Source organism: Salvelinus namaycush, chromosome 32 (genome assembly GCF_016432855.1).
Source record: "Salvelinus namaycush isolate Seneca chromosome 32, SaNama_1.0, whole genome shotgun sequence".
Lineage (NCBI taxonomy): Eukaryota > Metazoa > Chordata > Actinopteri > Salmoniformes > Salmonidae > Salvelinus > Salvelinus namaycush.
Genome location: NC_052338.1, coordinates 6,557,720 through 6,577,262, shown reverse-complemented (window position 1 = coordinate 6,577,262; position 19,543 = coordinate 6,557,720). Strand labels below are relative to the sequence as shown.

The 19,543-nt window shown below is 45.4% G+C and overlaps 1 protein-coding gene across 2 annotated transcripts; it reads right to left on the bottom strand.

Moving 5' to 3' along the window:
- Window positions 1–750: 750 nt before the first annotated feature.
- On the bottom strand, window positions 751–19,189 carry LOC120026921 (elongin-A-like). 2 transcript variants are annotated; one of them, XM_038971672.1, is made up of 12 exons: window positions 19,081–19,189; window positions 17,994–18,050; window positions 17,308–17,423; window positions 16,655–17,190; window positions 15,925–16,250; window positions 15,607–15,718; window positions 15,199–15,354; window positions 14,756–14,853; window positions 9,701–9,881; window positions 3,952–4,081; window positions 2,340–2,485; window positions 751–1,570 (listed from the first exon to the last, which is right to left on the bottom strand). In XM_038971672.1, the coding sequence occupies exons 1-12, from the start codon at window positions 19,150–19,152 to the stop codon at window positions 1,509–1,511; spliced, it is 1,992 nt and encodes a 663-aa protein (XP_038827600.1). In that variant the 5' UTR covers window positions 19,153–19,189; the 3' UTR covers window positions 751–1,508. The 2 variants fall into 2 exon arrangements, with proteins under 2 accessions (XP_038827600.1, XP_038827601.1); XM_038971673.1 differs by lacking the exon at window positions 19,081–19,189 and adding an exon at window positions 18,454–18,502.
- Window positions 19,190–19,543: the final 354 nt, after the last annotated feature.

Here is a 19,543-nt window from a genome sequence, read left to right as displayed (position 1 = left end):
CACTCGGCCCTCCATGGAATGAGTTTGACACGTGCATTAATGCATACTTTTAAATTATACTAGGTGAGTAAACATTAAAAAAATTGAACATAATTTAAATTATAACTTTTAGAGATCACTAATGTTACCGTCCCCACTACAACAAAACATTTAATTGAAATACCGTAGAATTCCATTAATTCCTGTGGAGAACTGTTCCTACTGGCGTGGCTTCAAAGCCTCTCAATAGCCAATACATAGCATCTGCAATCCAGAGTTTGTATACATAATTGTTTTAAACGCAGTCAGATTGCACAGCCACAAAGTCAAAATTGGCTACAGAAATTAGCTTTTTGGTCTTGGTTTAAGGTCAGGGTAAGGCATAAGGTTAGCAGTGTGGTTAAAGTTCGGTTTAAAATTAAATTTTAAAGATAAATTGTAAACATGGGCAGGGTTTATGACTTTGTGTATACAAAGTAGTGGCAACCCAAGCACACAAACCTGTAAAACCAATAACTGAGCTTAGATCAATGTCTAGTGGAAAGCTACTCCCATTTGCTTTGCACCCAACATCCATTGTATATTTCTTTCAGTAGTCATTATTACAGTGATACAATATAAAGCTGAACAATGGCATTCTCTGTTCTCAGTGTGGGGCATACAGAATGTACCCTATTATAGCAATTTATTCAGTGCACTATTGCTTGGTTCCATTGCTAGATTTGAGCTGTGTTTTTCAACATCAACACAGACTGAAGAAAATAGACCATATATGAGGGCAAAAAGTCAATTTTATTACAAATGTCCATATAACATTTATTAAAATCTATTAAAATTACTATTTCATCCACTTCCATTTGGGTCTGGGTTCAGGGTGACCCAGGGGTCCCAGAGTTTAAAATAAATACATACGAGTGAAGCTGCAGGGTCCTATCACTTGCTCTTTACTCTCTCCCTTTTTGTGTTTTCCTCTTCCCGCAGTCACTTCATTCCTCACTCATCACAGTGAACCAGATAAAAGTAGGGATGCACATGTGGTTCAACACTGAACACAGTAGGAAAACAAAGTGGGAATACACTGGAGTAAAAAGATGTCTACTCAATTGTATTTAAAAACATGACTGACTGTAACAGCACTATGTAGTTTGATGTCTTAACTTCTGCGTACCATAATAAAGAATAGTTCTGTCTGTCAGAGTCCCTCTGTAGTGTGATACTGCTTGTATGAACTTGTAACAAATGACTAGTTTCACCTTTGAAATGTTATTTTGTTTGTGTGTGTACAAGTGTGTGTTTGCCAGGGTCAAACTGGGAACAGTTAAAAATAGAGGACATAATTGTGTGTGTATTTAAGAAACGCTAAAATAATGGAATAAATCTGTGTGTGTGTGTGTGCGCGTGTGTACACATGTCTGGTCGGGGTTTGTAGATCTTCCATAATTCATTGAATAAAAAAAAAAGAGCTTAGCTCACTTAGCTCCTACAATCTCTCTTCCTCTCAATAACTCCATACATTCATCTCTCTAACTCTATCGGCGGGAGAATCTGTTCTTGAAAGCTTTGATAGTTTTAGCCATCATGGGGGCGATTTCTGCAAGACAAACAGACGTGACATTGTAACAGCAGAAAAGTTAGCCACGCAGACATGTCCTCAACACAGATTAAAGTCAAAATGTTTTAAAATCAGAAAATATACATATATATTTTTTTACATGAATGTTGAGTCCAATTGTTTTTGAAAGAAAAGCAAATTTTTTGTCCTTTAAAATAACATCAAATTGATCAGAAATACAGTGTAGACCTTGTTAATGTTGTAAATGACTACTGTAGCTGGAAACGGCAGATTTTTAATGGAATATCTACATAGGCGTACAGAGGCCCTGGCCTTCTAGGCAGAGTTGCAAAGAAAAAGCATTATCTCAGACTGGCCAATAAAAAGAAAAGATTAAGACGGACAGAGGAACTTGGCCTAGAAGGCCAGCATCCCAAAGTCGCCTCTTCACTTTTGAGACTGGTGTTTTGCAGGTACTATTTAATGAAGCTGCCAGTTGAGGACTTGTGAGGCGTCTGTTTCTCAAACTAGACACTCTAATGTACTTGTCCTCTTGCTCAGTTGTGCACCGGGGCCTCCCACTCCTCTTTCTATTCTGATTAGAGACAGTTTGTGCTGTTCTGTGAAAGAACTAGTCATTTACAACATTAAAAAATGTCTACACTGTATTTCTGATAAATGTAGTTATTTTAAATGGACAAAAACTGTGCTTTTCTTTCAAAAACAAGGACATTTCTAAGTGACCCCAAACTTTTGAACGTTAGCATACATTTCTGCACCCATTTTCTCACACACACACGATACTCACTTTTGACCTGTGGCTTGTTGTCTCTTGCGCTGGGGCAACCCCCACCGCTGGGGCCTGAGGAGCGAGAGGTCTCAGGGGGACTGTCGTGAGAGGAGGAGTGGCTGGGCTCAGCCAAGTGAGAGCTATAAGACATGGCTGGCCTTATTCTGAAGAAAAAAAACAGGAAGGACTATCCAATCAGTGTACAGGAATATACAAAACAGTATAGTTTCATAATTGTATGTTTTCAAGCCTGGGGGGCATTATAAGCACCATCTACATCACTTAATAGTTCTCACAGTCAACATTTCAATAAAGTTTCTATTTGCTCTTCTTTACTCATGTAGCCTAGCTCCTATATCCTCAACCTGTCGTCAGATTGAACAACTGTTTCGCTTTCTTTTCCTGTCATGCTTTCACAATGTCTCTGAAGCTTGCCGTCTCCCTGCATGTTCGGAACGGCCAGAAAACGTCAGAATGTCTGTCTCTATTCCATTTCATCCTCCAGTGTGTTGAAACTTTATGATATCTTATGGCTACTCATTCATTCTTTAAAACAAGACATATTTGCATCAAATTTTGGATACAAATATGCTGAAGTGCATATTATCTTAAGTTAGCATTCAGCCAAGCATTTCTGTGTATATGAAAATGTAAGTGCCAGCATAACAAAATGTTTGATGGTGGTGGAGAGATTAAAGGAATTCTGTAATGTTTGTATGTGCTCTTCTCTTTCAGCCTCTCCAGCCTCACCCTGACACCAGATTGAACACTGGGAAATCTTTCGCTTTAGTCTCTTGCTTTTCCTGTTTAACATATGGTCCTCTGGCTACTCTGGCATCCCTGAAGCTGTGTGTCCTCCTGCAAGTTCAGAACAGCCAGAAAATGCCAGGGGGAGTTTCAGCATTTTATTTCAATGTCAGGAATCATAATCTCTCTGCGTGAACTTGATAACCTTTATAACTTCCCATGATGACGTTGCAACAATTCACATAGAATCATAACGGTCGGCCTCCCGAGTGGCACAGCAGTCTAAGCCACTGCATTGCAGTGCTAGAGGTGTCACTACAGACCCGGGTTCAATCCCGGGCTGTATCACAACCGGCCATGATCGGGAGTCCCATAGGGCGGCACACAATTGGCCCAGCGTCGTCAGGGTTAGGGGAGGGTGTGGCTGGGGGGGGCTTTATTTGGCTCATCGCGCTCTAGCGACTCCTTGTGGCAGGCCGGGCGCCTGCAGGCTGACCTCGGTTGTCAGTTGAACTGTGTTTCCGCCGACACATTGGTGCAGCTGGCTTTCGGGTTAAGAGGGCGAGTATTAAGAAGCACGGTTTGGCGGGTCATGTTTCTGAGGACGCATGACTCGACCTTTGCCTCCCGAGCCAGTTGGGGAGTTGCAGAGATGAGACAAGATCAAAATTGGGGTGAAAATCATAACGGTCAACTTGTTGATGAAAATATGATCTAGTGAACCTTTGAGAATAAGTTTGAGAGTCTGAATTACATGTTAGCATACAAAGTTACCATTCAGCCAATCATGTCTTCAGATAAGGAAATGTAAGTAGGAAAAAATAAACATGGAAGTGCCAACATGCAGTGTTTGATAGTGGTATGCACACTAGTGTCCACATACTTGATCGGAGCAGCAGCTGCGGTGGAGCTGGCAGTGGAGGTGCTTGTAGTGCCAAACTTCTCCTGTCGCCGGCGGACATCACGTGGAGGTTTTGCGACCGAGTTCACAAATGCCATTTTAACCTGTCGACCTGCGAGGAAAACACACACACATACCGTACCAGTCAAAAGTTTGGACACACCTACTCATTCAAGGTTTTTTCTTCATTTTTACAATTTTCTACGTTGTAGAATAATAGTTAAGACATCAAAACTATGAAATGACACATATGGAATCATGTAGTAACCAAAAAAGTGTTCAACAAATCAAAATATATTTTATATTCTTCAAAGTAGCCACCCTTTGCCTTGATGACAGCTTTGCACAATCTTGGCATTCTCTCAACCCGCTTCACCTGGAATGCTTTTCCAACAGTCTGGAAGGAGTCCCCACATTTGCTAAGCACTTGTTGGCTGCTTTTCCTTCACTCTGCGGTCCAACTCATCCCAAATCATCTCAATTGGGTTGAGGCCGGGTGATTGTGGAGGACAGGTCATCTGATGCAGGTCATCTGACTCTCCTTCTTGGTCAAATAGCCATTACACAGCCTGGAGGAGTGTTGGGTCATTGTCCTGTTGAAAAACAAATGATATCCCATCTGGTTTGCGCTTAGTGGGTTCGTAAGCAGACAGGATAAAAGGGATGTTCACATGCCTGTCTGAAAGAACCTTCGGGAGTACTGAAGGGTTGTGGCGGAGAGATATACTCCTCCCACCAGGGTCCATCCGGTAGCACTCAGAACTTACCGATAGAGCATGGAGCTCATACACCCTCTTCATGGAAGTAATCGCTACCAAGAAAAACACCTTCATAGAGAGGTGTTACAGGGAGGCAGACTCCCAACAGGTCGAAAGGCGGCTTTGCCAAAGCTGCCAAGACCACATCCAGATCCAGATCCCAGCTCGGCATTGAGCGGGTCCTAGCTGGACGCAGGCGACGAACACACTTCATAAACCTGGAGACCAAGGGATGGCGCCCCACTGGCCTGTCCATCCACGGTCTCGGATACCACAGAGTTCCCCGGCCTGAGACAGCAGGTCGTGTCTCAGGGGAAGTTGCCAAGGTGTCCCAAACAACAGGGACAGAAGAAGGCTGAACCAGGGTCGTCTGGGCTAGTATGGGGCCAACAGCAGCAGACAATTCTCCGCCATCCTGGTCCCATCCAGCACAGCCTGGATCAGGGGAAAAGGGGGGAATGTGTAAAAGCTCCAGCCCTGGCCAATTGTGAGCCAGAGCATCCATTCCCAGAGGCCTTGGTGGCTCCGACATGGAATACCACAGGGGGCAATATGCATTGTCCAGGGAGGCAAACAGGTCCACCTGTGCCCTCCCGAACTTGTCGCACAGGTGCGGCACCACTTGGGGATGTAGGCTCCAGTCCCAATGTGGCAGGCCCTCCCGAGAACATATCCACAGCCACATTCAGGATGCCAGGTACGTGCGTTGCGCATAGAGACGCTAGACATCACTGATCCCAGAGAAGGAGCTCCGTGCCATAAGATGGCGACGGTGGGACCTCAGTCCACCCTGATGGTTGATGTAAGCCACCACTGTGGTGCTGTCCATTCTCACCAGGACATGTCTTCCCTTCAGATGTGGAAGGAAAGACAACAGGGCCAGCAGTATAGCTGTAGTGCATTGATGTGCCTGCCACTCCAAGGGGGTAGCCAACAGCTGCACATCCTCAGCATCTCCATCCTACCTGAGAGAACGGAGCGACAGCGCCACTTCAACAATGCCCTGAGGCACTGTGCGGTCACCCGCAGCTGGCGGCGATGGTGGCGCTTTGGGTGCAGCCGGTGAGAGTTGAACCATTGTTGAAGAGGCCGGAGATGGAGCAGGCCCAGAGGAATCAGCAACGAGGCCACCATCAGCAAGCCCAACAGGCATTGGCAGGTCAGGGCGGACACTACCCGCCCCTGCCGAAAGTGGTCGAGGCAAGATAAGATCACCTGAACCCTTCTGGTGGGCAGGAGTCCAGTTCCATGCCAATGAAGGTCACCCTCTGGGTGCGAGTCAGACGACTCTTCTTGTTGTTTACAGTAATGCCCAGCCTGCCGATGTGGGTCAGGAGCATGTCTCTGACAGGACCTGGGTCCTGTTCGGGTCACAAATCAGCCAATCGTCCAGGTAATTAAGGATTAACAATCCTCTGGACGTGAGAGGTGCCAGGACAGCGTCCATGCACTTTGTGAAAGTGCGGGGTGCCAAGGAGAGGCAGCAGGAAAGAACCATGAATTCGTAAGCCGTCCATTCGAAAGCGAATCGGAGGTACTGCCAATGAGCTGGGTGAACAGGAACATGGAAGTACGCATCCCTCAGGTCCAGCGTCACAAACCACTGGTCCCTGGACACGGCCTGCAACACACGGGCTGGGGACAGCATGTGGAACCTCAGTACCTTCAAATACCCATTGAGGTTGCGGAGGTCCAGAATCGGTCAAAACCCTCTGTCTCTTTTTGGGACCACAAAATAAGTGTAGAACCCACCTAGCCGTTCTGATGTCTCGATCCTGTGGACCGTGGTGACACGAAGGCCCCTGAAGGACGGGGGCCGGCACCGGAATTGGAGTCGGTACCCCTCAAGCATTGTGGACAACGCCCAGGGGGACTCCACACCCTCCTCCCACGGCCGCTTCTCCCGGGTCCAAGGCGACGGTCCGTCTGCCTTGGGCCTGAGGCGGCGGCATAAACCGTCTCAGGGTCTCCCGATCCCTACGAACATTATCGGTCTGTTCCAGAATGTCATCAACCCCTAAGCCAAACGTAAGCGCTGGGGTGATGGAGAGTGGCTCTGGAGAGCAGCTGGCAGACAGGATTGGGCCAACCAGAGATGGCGACGGGAGGTAACCACATGGCCACATCCCGGCACGGGCCACATCCCTCCTGGAACAGGGAAAGTAGGCGAGACACCTCCATCGCTTACCGGAGGAGCTTCTCTGTGCCCTCCTACAGCCGGGGAAACAGAGTATGCAGGTAGGCCTGCAGCTGCATGGTAAGGCAGTTGGTAGGGCAGCCAAGAAAGCAGAGGGACCCATATGTGGCTTTCAAGTCCGCATCAAATACTCTGGGGGGTCCCGGCTTCAGTCGCAGGTTCCATCCTATAATCTCCCGGTGCGGGAGGACCATGGCACCTATCATGGTGTCTATGATTGGGTACTCCCAGAGGCCAAATGACTCTGCGCCTGCAAACATAACTCCATGGTCCAGTCTCTGCTGTGAGTCGGAAGCACCCCCTGACAGAGGACCAGCTCTTCTGCAACGCCTCGCAGAACTCAGCAGAGATGGAAAGTCATCACTATCCACTAGTTTGATGTCCAGTGCAGTGGCTGCCCGAGTGAGTAGGTTCCTCATAGCCTCTCAAGCAGCTGGGGGCGATGAATCCCCGCTGCCGGCTTCTGATGGCCTGGCAGCCCCGCTCACGGTGGTGAACAGTGCCAGCATCATCCCCCAGGAACAGCCTATCAATCTCCTGACGCAGGGCATGCGCCCTCCGTTCAAGGTAGTCCCAGCGGTCCAACTACTGCCCCCATCCAGGACTAGCAGCAGATGGGCTCCGCCTGCGGTGGCTCCGGCCACGCTTCCTGGGATGGGTACTGTGCCCAGGAGAGGGACTAACAGCTCGCTGGCGCACCACTCCTGAGGGAGCTCTTCCCCAGCCTGAGCCTGGCCAAACCACTCACACATGGCCTCTTAGAACACCACACAAAAAACAGGCATCCAGTAGGGCACTCCACCACCCTCTCTGCGTGACTCAAACCCAGGCAGTGCATACACAAGGTATGCGGATCCCCAGGGGGATGCCACCATCACACATGTCACAAAGGGAAGCCATAAGCTCAGCCAAGCCTACAAGGCCACGGAGCAGGGGTATGACACCCTGGGAGAGCTTATGTCGTGACCCGCTTGAAGGAATAGGAACCCGGTGAGTGATAAATTACCCAGTACCTCTGCAAAAAAAACAGGGAAGACCAGTGTGGGAAAAACAGCAGACGAAAAAGATTTTTTTTTTTTACAGTAACCAGGTAATGATTTGATTTATTTATTTTACGCCAACTGCAATATTACCTTGCTGGTTTAATATCGAAGCAGTAAAAACAGCATCATATGATGGAGTAACTCCGTTAAAGAACTCCAAAGTTAATGTCTCAATGTAGCGGAAAGCCCACCACAATACTCTTACACTCTGCAGGGGAAAGAACAAGAAAAAGAAACTTGCAGGGTAATTAGCAGAGAATCCACGCATACAGCACAGGGAGTAGCATGTTAAAGCAATTCACAACACACATATAGAACAAGCCAGTGGGCAAGTTGTGTAAGGTAAATTACAGTTTGTGGCAGCAGGAGCTGCCACAAACATAATGGATGCATACGGAATCGTAGTGTAACGCTAACGAAACAAGTACGACAAACCACGGGCAGAAGATACAGATCAAACGAGTGCAGCGAGTGGAGCACTTCCATGCAATATATTACACTTACCAGTGACTTACCAGAGCAAACCGCAGAAAGTTTGTACCTCAAACCACACGGACATCCACCGAGAAAATGAAAGAGAACGTGTTTCGCGACCATGGGGTCTATATATAGGGGCGGACCCCAGCCGTGATACAGGTGTACACAGGAGTAAATCTGTAAATCCTCACCTCGGATGTATCCCTCCGCCGCAGAGTGCTACCAATATATTGGAGTGATCCAATATAGTGAAACATAACATCCGTTCACCTACTCTGTATCTCACAAAGACACGGAGGTTAGAACCAAAAATCTCAAATTTGGACACAGACCAAAGGAAAGATTTCCACCGGTCTCATGTCCATTGCTTGTGTTTCTTGGCCCAATCAAGTCTCTTCTTATTATTGGTGTCCTTTAGTAGTGGTTTCTTTGCAGCAATTTGACCATGAAGGCCTGATTAGCGCAATCTCCTCTGAAAAGTTGATGTATCTGTTACTTTAATTCTGTCAAGCATTTATTTGGGCTACAATTTCTGAGGCTGGTAGCTCTAATGAACTTATCCTCTGCAGCAGAGGTAACTCTGGATCTTCCTTTCCTGTGGCAGTCCTCATGAAAGCCAGTTTCATCATAGAGCTTGATGGTTTTTGCGACTGCACCTGAAGAAACTATCAAAGTTCTTGCAGTTTTCTGGATTGACTGACCTTCATGTCTTAAAGTAATGATGGACTGTTGTTTCTTGCTTATTTGAGCTGTTCTTGCCATAATATGGACTTGGTCTTTTACCAAATAGGGCTATCTTCTGTATACCACCCCTACTGATAGGCTCAAACACATTAAGGAAAGAAATTCCACAAATTAACAAGGCACACCTGTTAATTGAAATGCATTCCATGTGACTACCTCATGAAGCTGGTTGAGGGAATGCCAAGTGTGCAAAGCTGTCAAAGGAAAAGGGGGGCTACTTTGAAAAATCTCAAATATATTTTGATTTGTTTAACACTTTTTTGGTTACTACATGATTCCACATGTGTTATTTAATAGTTTTGATGCCTTCACTATTATTCTACAATGTAGAAAATAGTAAAAATAAAGAAAAACCCTGGAATGAGTAGGTGTGTCCAAACTTTTGACTGGTACTGTATATACACATATGCTCACTCAAAATAAACACCCTCAGTACACTTTCATGGATGAAATAACTCCTAGTAATAACTACTGTATAGTAGGATCCAGCTCATAGATAGGACATAGAGAACCTTTGGGCTTGTTGGCATGGGCCGAGCTGATGTTTTGGGTGAGCTTGCGCAGGCGCTCCTCCCGCTCATCGTGTTTCCGCAGGTACATCTCCCGCCATGATTCGTACTCCTGGGGCGTCTCACGCTTGAAGTCACGCTGGCAGTGGCGTTGCCAAAGCTCATCAGAGTCCTCCATAAAACACTGAGAGGAAAATGTTGGTTTAAAATTATAAAATACAAATGTTGACATGAAATACAGTAGTGTTAGTTTCCTTCAGTTTGTAACCTACATTTATAACTGTTAGTTTCCTTCAGTTTGTAACCTACATTTATAACTATTAGTTTCCTTCAGTTTGTATCCTACATTTATAACTGTTAGTTTCCTTCAGTTTGTATCCTACATTTATAACTGTTAGTTTCCTTCAGTTTGTAACCTACATTTATAACTGTTAGTTTCCTTCAGTTTGTATCCTACATTTATAACTGTTAGTTTCCTTCAGTTTGTAACCTACATTTATAACTGTTAGTTTCCTTCAGTTTGTAACCTACATTTATAACTGTTAGTTTCCTTCAGTTTGTAACCTACATTTATAACTGTTAGTTTCCTTCAGTTTGTAACCTACATTTATAACTGTTAGTTTCCTTCAGTTTGTAACCTACATTTATAACTGTTAGTTTCCTTCAGTTTGTAACCTACATTTATAACTGTTAGTTTCCTTCAGTTTGTAACCTACATTTATAACTGTTAGTTTCCTTCAGTTTGTAACCTGCCTTCAGAAAGTATTCATATCCCTTGAATTATTACACATTTTGTTGTGTTACAGCCCGAATTCAAAATGGATTAAATAAATATTTTCCTCACCCATCTACCCATACCCCATTGTGACGACCCTCCCACTCTGTCTGCCGAATTCTTTCTCTTTGCTCTTGTTTTCCTTAATAGGATGTCGGTGGGCGGGGCCGGGAGGGTCATCAGTGAAATGGGACACACCTGGGTTCGGGTGTGTCCCAGGATAAATGCACCTCGTTCCCCATTCATTGAGGAGACTCTCTCCATGCAGACACACAGATTTTGATTGTTTGCATTGGCACCTTTCAACACCCCTCATTATCACATTTATGCACGCAACCACTCACACTACTGATTACACACACCATTGTTAATTATATTTAGTTTACTTTAGTTAAATATATTTTGTTATTCCTTATCTCCCTTTTTGTTACGCACTTTGAGCCAGTTCGTGACAAGTGGGGGCTTATCCGGGATCATAAGGTTGGTTCCTAGATATTTGTGTATAGCAGTTGTTGATTTATTAAGGACTAATACTAGTGCCGTTTGGCTTACTAGTATGTGTTGTGTTTGGGAGAAAATGTGGAGTTAATGTTAAACTGTAGGTGCTTTGTTTGCATCTTTTGTTACAGCTTGTTTGAGTTGTAATGTTTGGTGCCCAGTACTGGTTGCCTTTGTTTGTTTGGTAAACTTGCCACTGCAGTGGATAGTTGGTTGTGTGCTGCGTTGGAGAAAGTACATTGGTTAGTTTCCAGGCCCCTGCCAAGGCTAGAGACTATTGTTCTACTCGCAGTTGGAATATCGGTCCGAGGAGGTGAGTACAATCGGCTGTGTACCTCAGTGGGAGATTTGGGAGGGTAGTGACACTAGATACCCGGAGCTATAGCCTTTTTTCCTCTGTTAGGCTTAGCGATGTTTCACTTTGGAATACGTTGGGCATGGTTATTGTGTGGTGTCTGTGGACTGAGCAGGTGTCTCGGGGGCACATCTGTGGCTTGGGGGAATCTGCCAGTGTGCTGTGTGGTTTATTTCCTTGCCAGTTGGCTACAGTGTGTAATTACCCACTGCAAATCCACACGAAGACTAAGGTTGAGTTACTGTAGGTTTTGGGGAAGCTCCATATCTCATCTCTCTTCTGTGGTGCCCAATATGATTGTCATTTCTGTTTGTGGTCTGGTGTGCTCAGCAGGGGGAAGAGCGAGATTTTTTTTCTTTACCTTATGACTATGGTGTCTTACGTAGAGGAGTTCATTCGCTTTCCATCAGAGGAACTGTTAGAATTATGTACTGAAGAACAGCTGTTGAAGGTTCGAATTAGTGATAAACGTCTAAAACATTCTATGAGGTTGATATTGAAGGCTAATCTGATGGAGTGGTATTCTTGAAGTTACCACTGGGGCAGCCTGAGGACTCGCCGTTTCCCCGTAACATTAATGGCCGCTCCATCTGTTAGTCCTAGTAGTCTTTTTGAACAGCAGAAAGAACTGCTTCTGTTACAGCTAGAGCATGAGCGTGAGAAGCTAGAGCATGATCGTGTAAAATATGAAAAAGAATTGCCATTTAAACAGGATTGAGTGTGCTGATTGGCTAAAGTATGAAAAGTAATTGGAATTTAAAAACGGGTTTGAGCATGCTAAAAATCAAGCTGTAACAAGAGTGGCTAGAGCTGGTTAGGGAAGGAAAACTCAGGGGAGAGTGCTCTGGGAAGGTGACCCAGATATACCTAGGGGTCGCTCCTCTTTTGGTCGTGGCTCGGACACATTTGATATTTTTGGGAACTAACGGTTGTTGCATTCCATCTCAATGTGCGGCACATCCGGGGGACTAATGTTGTTGCGCTACAGGTCGGTAGTCATTTAGGCAGGTTACCGCAGTGTTCTTGGGCGCAGGGACTATGGTGGTCTGCTTAAAACATGTTGGTATTACAGACTCAGACACGTTGAAAATATCAGTGAAGACACTTGCCAGTTGGTCAGCGCATGTACACGTCTTGGTAATCTGTCTGGGCCTTGTGAATGTTGAACTGTTTAAAGGTCTGACTCACGTCGGCTGCGGGGAGAGTGATAGCACAGTCATCCGGAACCGATGGTGGTCTCATGCATGTTTCAGTGTTATTTGCCACGACGCGAGCATAGAAGTAGTTTAGCTTGTCTGGTAGGCTCGTGTCGCTGTGCTGCTCTTTGTAGTCTGTAATGGTTTGCTGTCTGATGGTTCATCAGAGGGCATAGCGGGATTTCTTATAAGCTTCTGGGTTATATTCCCGCTCCTTGAAAGTGGCAGCTCTACCCTTTAGCTCAGTTCAGATGATGCCTGTAATCCAAGGCTTCTGGTTGGGGTATGTACATACGGTTACTGTGGGGACGACGTCATCGATGCACTTATTGATGAGCCCAATGACTGGTGTATTCCTCAATACCATCAGAAGAATCTGTGTGCTAGCAAAACAGTCCTGTAGCTTAGCATCCGCTTCATCTGACCACTTCTTTATTGACCTGGTGCTTCCTGCTTTAATTTTAGCTTGTAAGCAGGAATCAGGTTATAATTATGGTCAGATTTGCAAAATGGAGGGAAAGGGAGAGCTTTGAAGTTTACATACACCTTAGCCAAATGCATTAACTCAGTTTTACAATTCCTGACATTTAATCCTTGTAAAAATGCCCAGTCTCAGGTCAGTTAGGATCACCACTTTATTTTAAGAATGTGAAATGTCAGAATAGTAGATAATTATTTGTTTCAGCTTTTATTTCATCACATTCCCAGTGGGTTAGAAGTTTACATACACTCAATTAGTATTGGCTAGCATTGCCTTTAAATTGTTTAACTTGGGTCAAATGTTTTGGGTAGCCTTCCACAAGCTTCCCACAATAAGTTGGGTGAATTTTGGCCCATTCCTCCTGGCAGAGCTGGTGTAACGGAGTCAGGTTTGTAGGCCTCCTTGCTCACACTTTTTCAGTAGGATTGAAGTCAGGGCTTTGTGATAGCCACTCCAATACCTTGACTTTGTTGTCCTTAAGCCATTTGCCACAACTTTGGAAGTATGCTTGGGGTCATTGTCCATTTGGAAGACCCATTTGCGACCAAGCTTTAACTTCCTGACTGATGTCTTGAGATGTTGCTTCGATATATCCACATAATTTTCCTACCCCATGATGCCATCTATTTTGAAGTGCACCAGTCCCTCCTGCAGCAAAGCACCCCCACAACATGATGCTGCCACCGCCGTGCTTCACGGTTGGGATGGTGTTCTTCGGCTTGCAAGCGTCCCCCTTTTTCCTCCAAACATAACGATGGTCATTATGGCCAGTCCTATTTGTTTCATCAGACCACAGGACTTCTTTAAAAAGTACGATATTTGTACCCATGTGCAGTTGCAAACAAGTCTGGCTTTTTTATGGCAGTTTTGGAGTAATGGCTTCTACCTTGCTGAGCGGCCTTTCAGGTTGTCAATATAGGACTCGTTTTAGTGTGGATATAGATACTTTTGTACCTGTTTACTCCAGCATCTTCACAAGGTCCTTTGCTGTTCTGGGATTGATTTGTACTTTTCGCAAAAGTACGTGCATCTCTGAGACAGAACGTGTCTCCTTCCTGAGTGGTATGTTTATACTTGCGTACTATTGTTTGTACAGATGAACGTGGTACCTTCAGGTGTTTGAAATTGCTCCCAAGGATGAACCAGACTTGTGGAGGTCTAGGGTGATTTCTTTTGATTTTCCCATGATGTCAAGCAAAGAGGCACTGAGTTTGAAGGTAGACCTTGAAATACATCCACAGGTACACCTCCAATTGACTTAAATGATGTCAGTTAGCTTTTAAGAAGCTTCTAAAGCCATTACATTATTTGCAGGAATTGTCCAAGTTGTTTAAAGGCGCAGTCAACTTTAGGGGCGGCAGGTAGCCTAGTGATTAGAGCGTTGGACGAGTAACTGAAAGGTTGCATGATCGAATCCCCGAGCTGACAAGGTAAAAATCTGTCGTTCTGTTCCTCAGCCGTCATTGAAATTAAGAATTTGTTCTTAACTGCCTAGTTAAATAAAAATAGCTTAGTGTATGTAAACTTCTGACCCACTGGAATTGTGAGTGAAATAATCTAAACAATTGTTGGAAACATTACTTGTGTCATGCCCTAACCGACTTAACCAAAACTAGAGTTTGTTAACAAGAAATTTGTGGAGTGGTTGAAAAATGACTAACCTAAGTGTGTAAACTTTTGACGTCAACTGACCATTTCATACTGGGTGAGGGTTTGTGCATTCATACTTTTATTGTGTGTGTGTGTGTGTTACCTGATTGCACTGCTCAATGCGGTAAAGCTGTTCTGGGGTGCATCGCTCTAGTACTGGTTCCAGTATCTCAAAAGGCACGCCTCCCACCTCATCAATTGCTGGACAAACATACAGTGACACAATCAGCAGGGTGTGAAGCACCTCTAAGATAGAAGTCCTAGGAGTAAGACACTAACAGTGTAATGTTAAAGAGAACGTCACGTGTTGCTCTTAGTTTTGGTGAAATTATTTTATACAAGTGGATCAAAGTTGGCCAGCAGCCATAAGAATCCACACAACAATTAAGTTTGGTGTTTGCACAATAGCCCATTATAAATAATCCATGTCTTTGCCTTCTCCCTTCTGGAAGATGATAGGTGTAGGACATTAACATATACACAAGTACATAATGTGATAACGGTGCCATCACATGGGAGACAGTGTCACTAGGAGACAACACTCACAGTCAATGTTGTTTTGTAGCACCCTGATGCACTGCTCGTACAGACTCATCATCTTGGGCAGGTAGGACGTCTTTGAACCCGAGTAGACCGTCATTTTAGAGTTAAAGCGTCTCCCAGTGAAGCCGGTGTCCTCCTCAGCGTCATTTGACACAGGACCTGCCCGAAAGAGGTGAAAAGTTAAACATGACAAATTGCTGACAATCAAAACTAGAGTAATACACGCTATCTTAATACACATTTAACCAAATGACAAGTCCAACACGTACACATTCTACTTCCAATATCCACGCTATCATAACACATAGAATTAATCAATGTATTGGGAATGCAATCTGTTGTACAATATTATGGATATTGGAATGTACCCACACACAGTGTGAAGGTGGAACCAAAACATTTTTTAATTACCTTTGCGCCGCTGAGGAGATAATGGTGTGAGATCAATGGAAGGCAGAGGTCTGTAGTAAGGCTGGATGGCCGGCAGAGGGATGTCAGGAAGTGTGGACACAACCTCGACCACCTGGGGTAAAAGAGTACATTAAAAGAGGAAGCGTTCAGTCAAGAACCTGAGAACAACATATATAGGAACATCAGGGTCAGGGCAACTGGTTAATAAAAACATACACGATTGTAAGGACTTACTGTCCAGCACCAAAAAAAAATTGACAGCAAATATAACATACGCATGATCGAGTGAGGAAAAGTTCAGTGAAAGTCTGTTCCTACCCTCCTGCGTTTCTCAGGCACCGGGGTCGTTGCCGTCTGGGCTGGATCAGCCCTCTTGCTGCGGTCCCCGTTTGCTTTGCTGGGCTTGGACTCCTTGGAGGAGGAAGGCGCAGCAGGAGAAGGCTGGACAGGAGGACGAGGAGGTGTGTGGTGGTGGGAGGAGGGCCGACTGCTGCTGCCGGGCTTCTTCTTCTTCTTAGTGGGCGTAGGGGCGTCATATGTGAGGAAGGATTCAAACGACACGGTAGGGGTATCAAATGCCTCTTCTGCCTGCTCCTCAGGTGTCTGGGCTAATATAGGAGAGTCCCTAGGGTCACGTGACCTCCCTAGAGAGTAAGCAGAACAGGGAAGGATATTATGGGATGTATATATTTTTTTTGGGGGGGGGGGTTAGAAGTATGAGACAACCCACATCTTTAATGGGGAAATGGTAACAATCACTACTATCAATGCATATTTTAAAATCACCCATAGCAGTACTGTTAGAGTTCTGATGAAAAAGACCATGGGTCACCATATCCACAATACAGTTTAAGTTATTATCCCACATGTATAAATATAATACACGATTGGAAAAACCATCTATTAACAGACCAATACTGACTCAAAGATTGAAAGAGGCATCTATGGAATAGGATGTCATTTGAGAACCAGCCTCTCTGTAAATGTCACAATGACACAGAAGTCACAGCGAACTTCTCTCAGCAAACTCACTCGGCAGCACACTCACCATCACTTCCCCCTCTCTTGTCCTTCTTGCTCTCGTGCTGCGTGGAGTGCCGACTGTGCTTGGAGGCCTTGCCACTGTGCTGCGGTTCCTTTCCCACGCTGCTCTTCTTCCCTTCGCCACCACGGCTGCTCGCCTGGGCGTGACGTTGCCGTCTCTCCTCGCCCCGATCGCCGTGGGAACCGTGATGCTCCCTCCCAGGCTCTTTTTGCGGTTTGGCGTGTCGGACCTCTTTGCGAGGGGGGCTGGGCGCGGGCTCTGGCTCTTCCTCCGTGGGGCTCTCGTAGCCCTCCGACTGGTACCCCCCTCGTTGGCCACCGTGGCCAAGCTGTGGGGGGCTGTCGTGGTGCTGTGGGGGGCTGTCGTGGTGCTGAGGGGGGGAGGGGGAGTAGTTTGTGCGGTAGCCTCTTTCCTCCTCGTCCTCCTCTACATGAGGCGGCTCCTCCGGGGATAGTTCCCGGACACGTTCGCGCCTCCCGTCCTTTCCCTCGGCGCTGCGAGGGTGCGTGTGTGTCCGTACATCCTTCGCGTTGCTGGGTCTGTGAGGAAAGAGAAAAACATTAAAGCTACACTTCAGTAGAATTCAGATAAATACGCTAGACAATGAAGAAAATGAAGACGAAGAATCAGAAGAAATCCCCTCAGTAATAATGTACCTTTCAGCAGACGGGGTGGGAACCAGTTTCTTCCACTTGGCCACAAGGCTCTTCGCAAGATCTCCAGCAAGATCATGTTTCCGGAACGAATTCACAGTTTTTCCTACTCCAGTTTCCTGCACCGGTGAGAACAAAATATAAGCGGGACACAGATAGTAGTAGGGTGTCCTCCTCAGTACATTATGTTTAGTGTCATTGAGAACAACATGGGTGGTTTGTATAGATTCAGGAGCTCTAATGGTTAAGTGAGCAGGCCAGCACACTTAAAATTGCACATAACAGGCCACATTAGCATTATTGCCCATCATAAAAAGAAGTGAGCATGCTCTGAAGGTTGCTTGACAATATTGAAGAGCACATCAACTCCTATAGGGAAACTGGCTACACAGGGCCACATCCGGTTGCAAAACCAAAGACTGTATTTGGCTTCCTCTTCTAAAGAACACTTTGCAGTGACTGAGGAACTAGGGCGCAATCAATGTGGGGCTTTGAGACTAAAGAAAGAGATGCTATCAAAATCGTGACATGAGCATTTTTGTCATTTAGCAGACGCTCTTATCCAGAGCAACTTACAGTAGTGAGCATGCACTGATTTACTTAAATGTTTAGAACCCACTACCCTGGCGTTGCAAGCACCATGCTCTACCAACAGCCACACGGGACCATACATTATTTTAAAATCTTACCACAAGGATATCCACAGTCATAGGCAGCTCCCCCAGCCTTTTGAGGGTCTTCAGGAGCTAAATAGTGCAAATACAGAATATTTACATAGTGCTCACTACATCCTTGGTACTGATTGACCTAATTAGCCTGATTCTGAGAAGAAAAAGAACAGTCTGCACACTAGCAAAGTGCACAAAATTCAGGTATGCCAAAAGGGAGGATATAGCTGGTTAAAGGTAACGGTCAGGTTAATTCAAGGCTGCTGAGCATTTAATGAAAACATAGCGACATAACAATATTTACAAAATCACAGCATTGACGACAACATGGGTCTTCTGTGTGAAAATGTACGCTAGCGTTATCTGTGTAAAAGTGTAGGCCTACTGGTAGTTTGACTTTGTAGACTATATATGTCAAACTGTGCAGTACTTTCAGGATGTATTTGAGTCAGAAATTGACAAATGTGCCCGAATTACGCACTGTCATGGCTCATCAAGATGTGTCCGTTGTCGTGGCCTATGGGGGTTGTGAGGTAGGCTAGTTACGCGTATCCGAAGAGGGGGTTGTGTTTACTAAAGTCGATCAGCTGATAAAAATCCACCCCGACACGGCAGTGTGCAGGGATTGCGTTGTTCAATGAGACACAATCAAGAAACTGCCGACATCACAATAACGCACAACAACCCAATGTATTGTTTCCCTTAAAATGTGGACTGGTCCATGAGTGAACTGCAACAATCTAACAACTAGGCCCATGCTGATGTTGCTGTCACTCGATCGTGGAGCTTATACAATCGGTGTCGTTTGAACACTAGCTAGATGGCTACATTATTAGCATTTGAAAGTGGCAATGTCCGTTGGCTCCAATGCATAAAGTACAGTTCTGCGGACTTGGCAGGTAGCTCGAGGACTCGGTTAAACTTAACATGAACTATGGTTAAGAAAAACAGTAGGCTAAGTTACGCATCGTGACGAGATCTTAGAAAAATCAGTCGCTAGCTACATTCGCGGAACTACCTGCCACGCGACAATATTTGAAAACATTCTAGCGAGCGCAAGCCATCCGCTACAGCCTTGCCGTTCCATCCTGGGCCTTACGATTATTACCTTGCGAGGCTCTAGGTTTTCGGAGAGCCGAGACTGAAGTCTCTCCACCACTTCCAACAGCTCCTCCGCCATGTTTAGTGCTGGTGTCCTGTGACCCGGAAGCTGCGTCATTACAGCAGAAATGGGTCAGCGCTGTCCTATCCGCTGCTTCAGTCAGCCTGCAGTTGACATGGAGATTGACGGAACTACGTAATAAAACAGCTGACAAAGGATAAACCAGACACCTGCTTGACGATGAAAGGTCCAATGCAGCCGTTTTTATCTCAATGTAAAATAATTTCTGGGTAACAATTAAGTACCTTACTGTGATTGAGTTCAATTACAATGGTCAAAAGGAAAAAATATCCCTTTGAGTCAAGAACCAGAAGTCCTACACAATGGACCATGAATGTGTTGTCTGCAGCATTTGGTCACATGACAGCTCAATCAGCGGTTTGATTTGACTTACCAGCATGTCAACACA

Excerpts from the sequence above, each read along its gene's own strand:
- LOC120026921 (XM_038971672.1), bottom strand. The coding sequence starts at position 19,152 with ATGGCGGAGGAGCTGTTGGAAGTGGTGGAGAGACTTCAGTCTCGGCTC. Across the intron at positions 17,191-17,307 it reads CCCACCCCGTCTGCTGAAAG|ACCCAGCAACGCGAAGGATG; the intron begins GTACATTATTAC and ends CTTTCCTCACAG. Across the intron at positions 14,854-15,198 it reads GCTACAAAACAACATTGACT|CAATTGATGAGGTGGGAGGC; the intron begins GTGAGTGTTGTC and ends ATGTTTGTCCAG.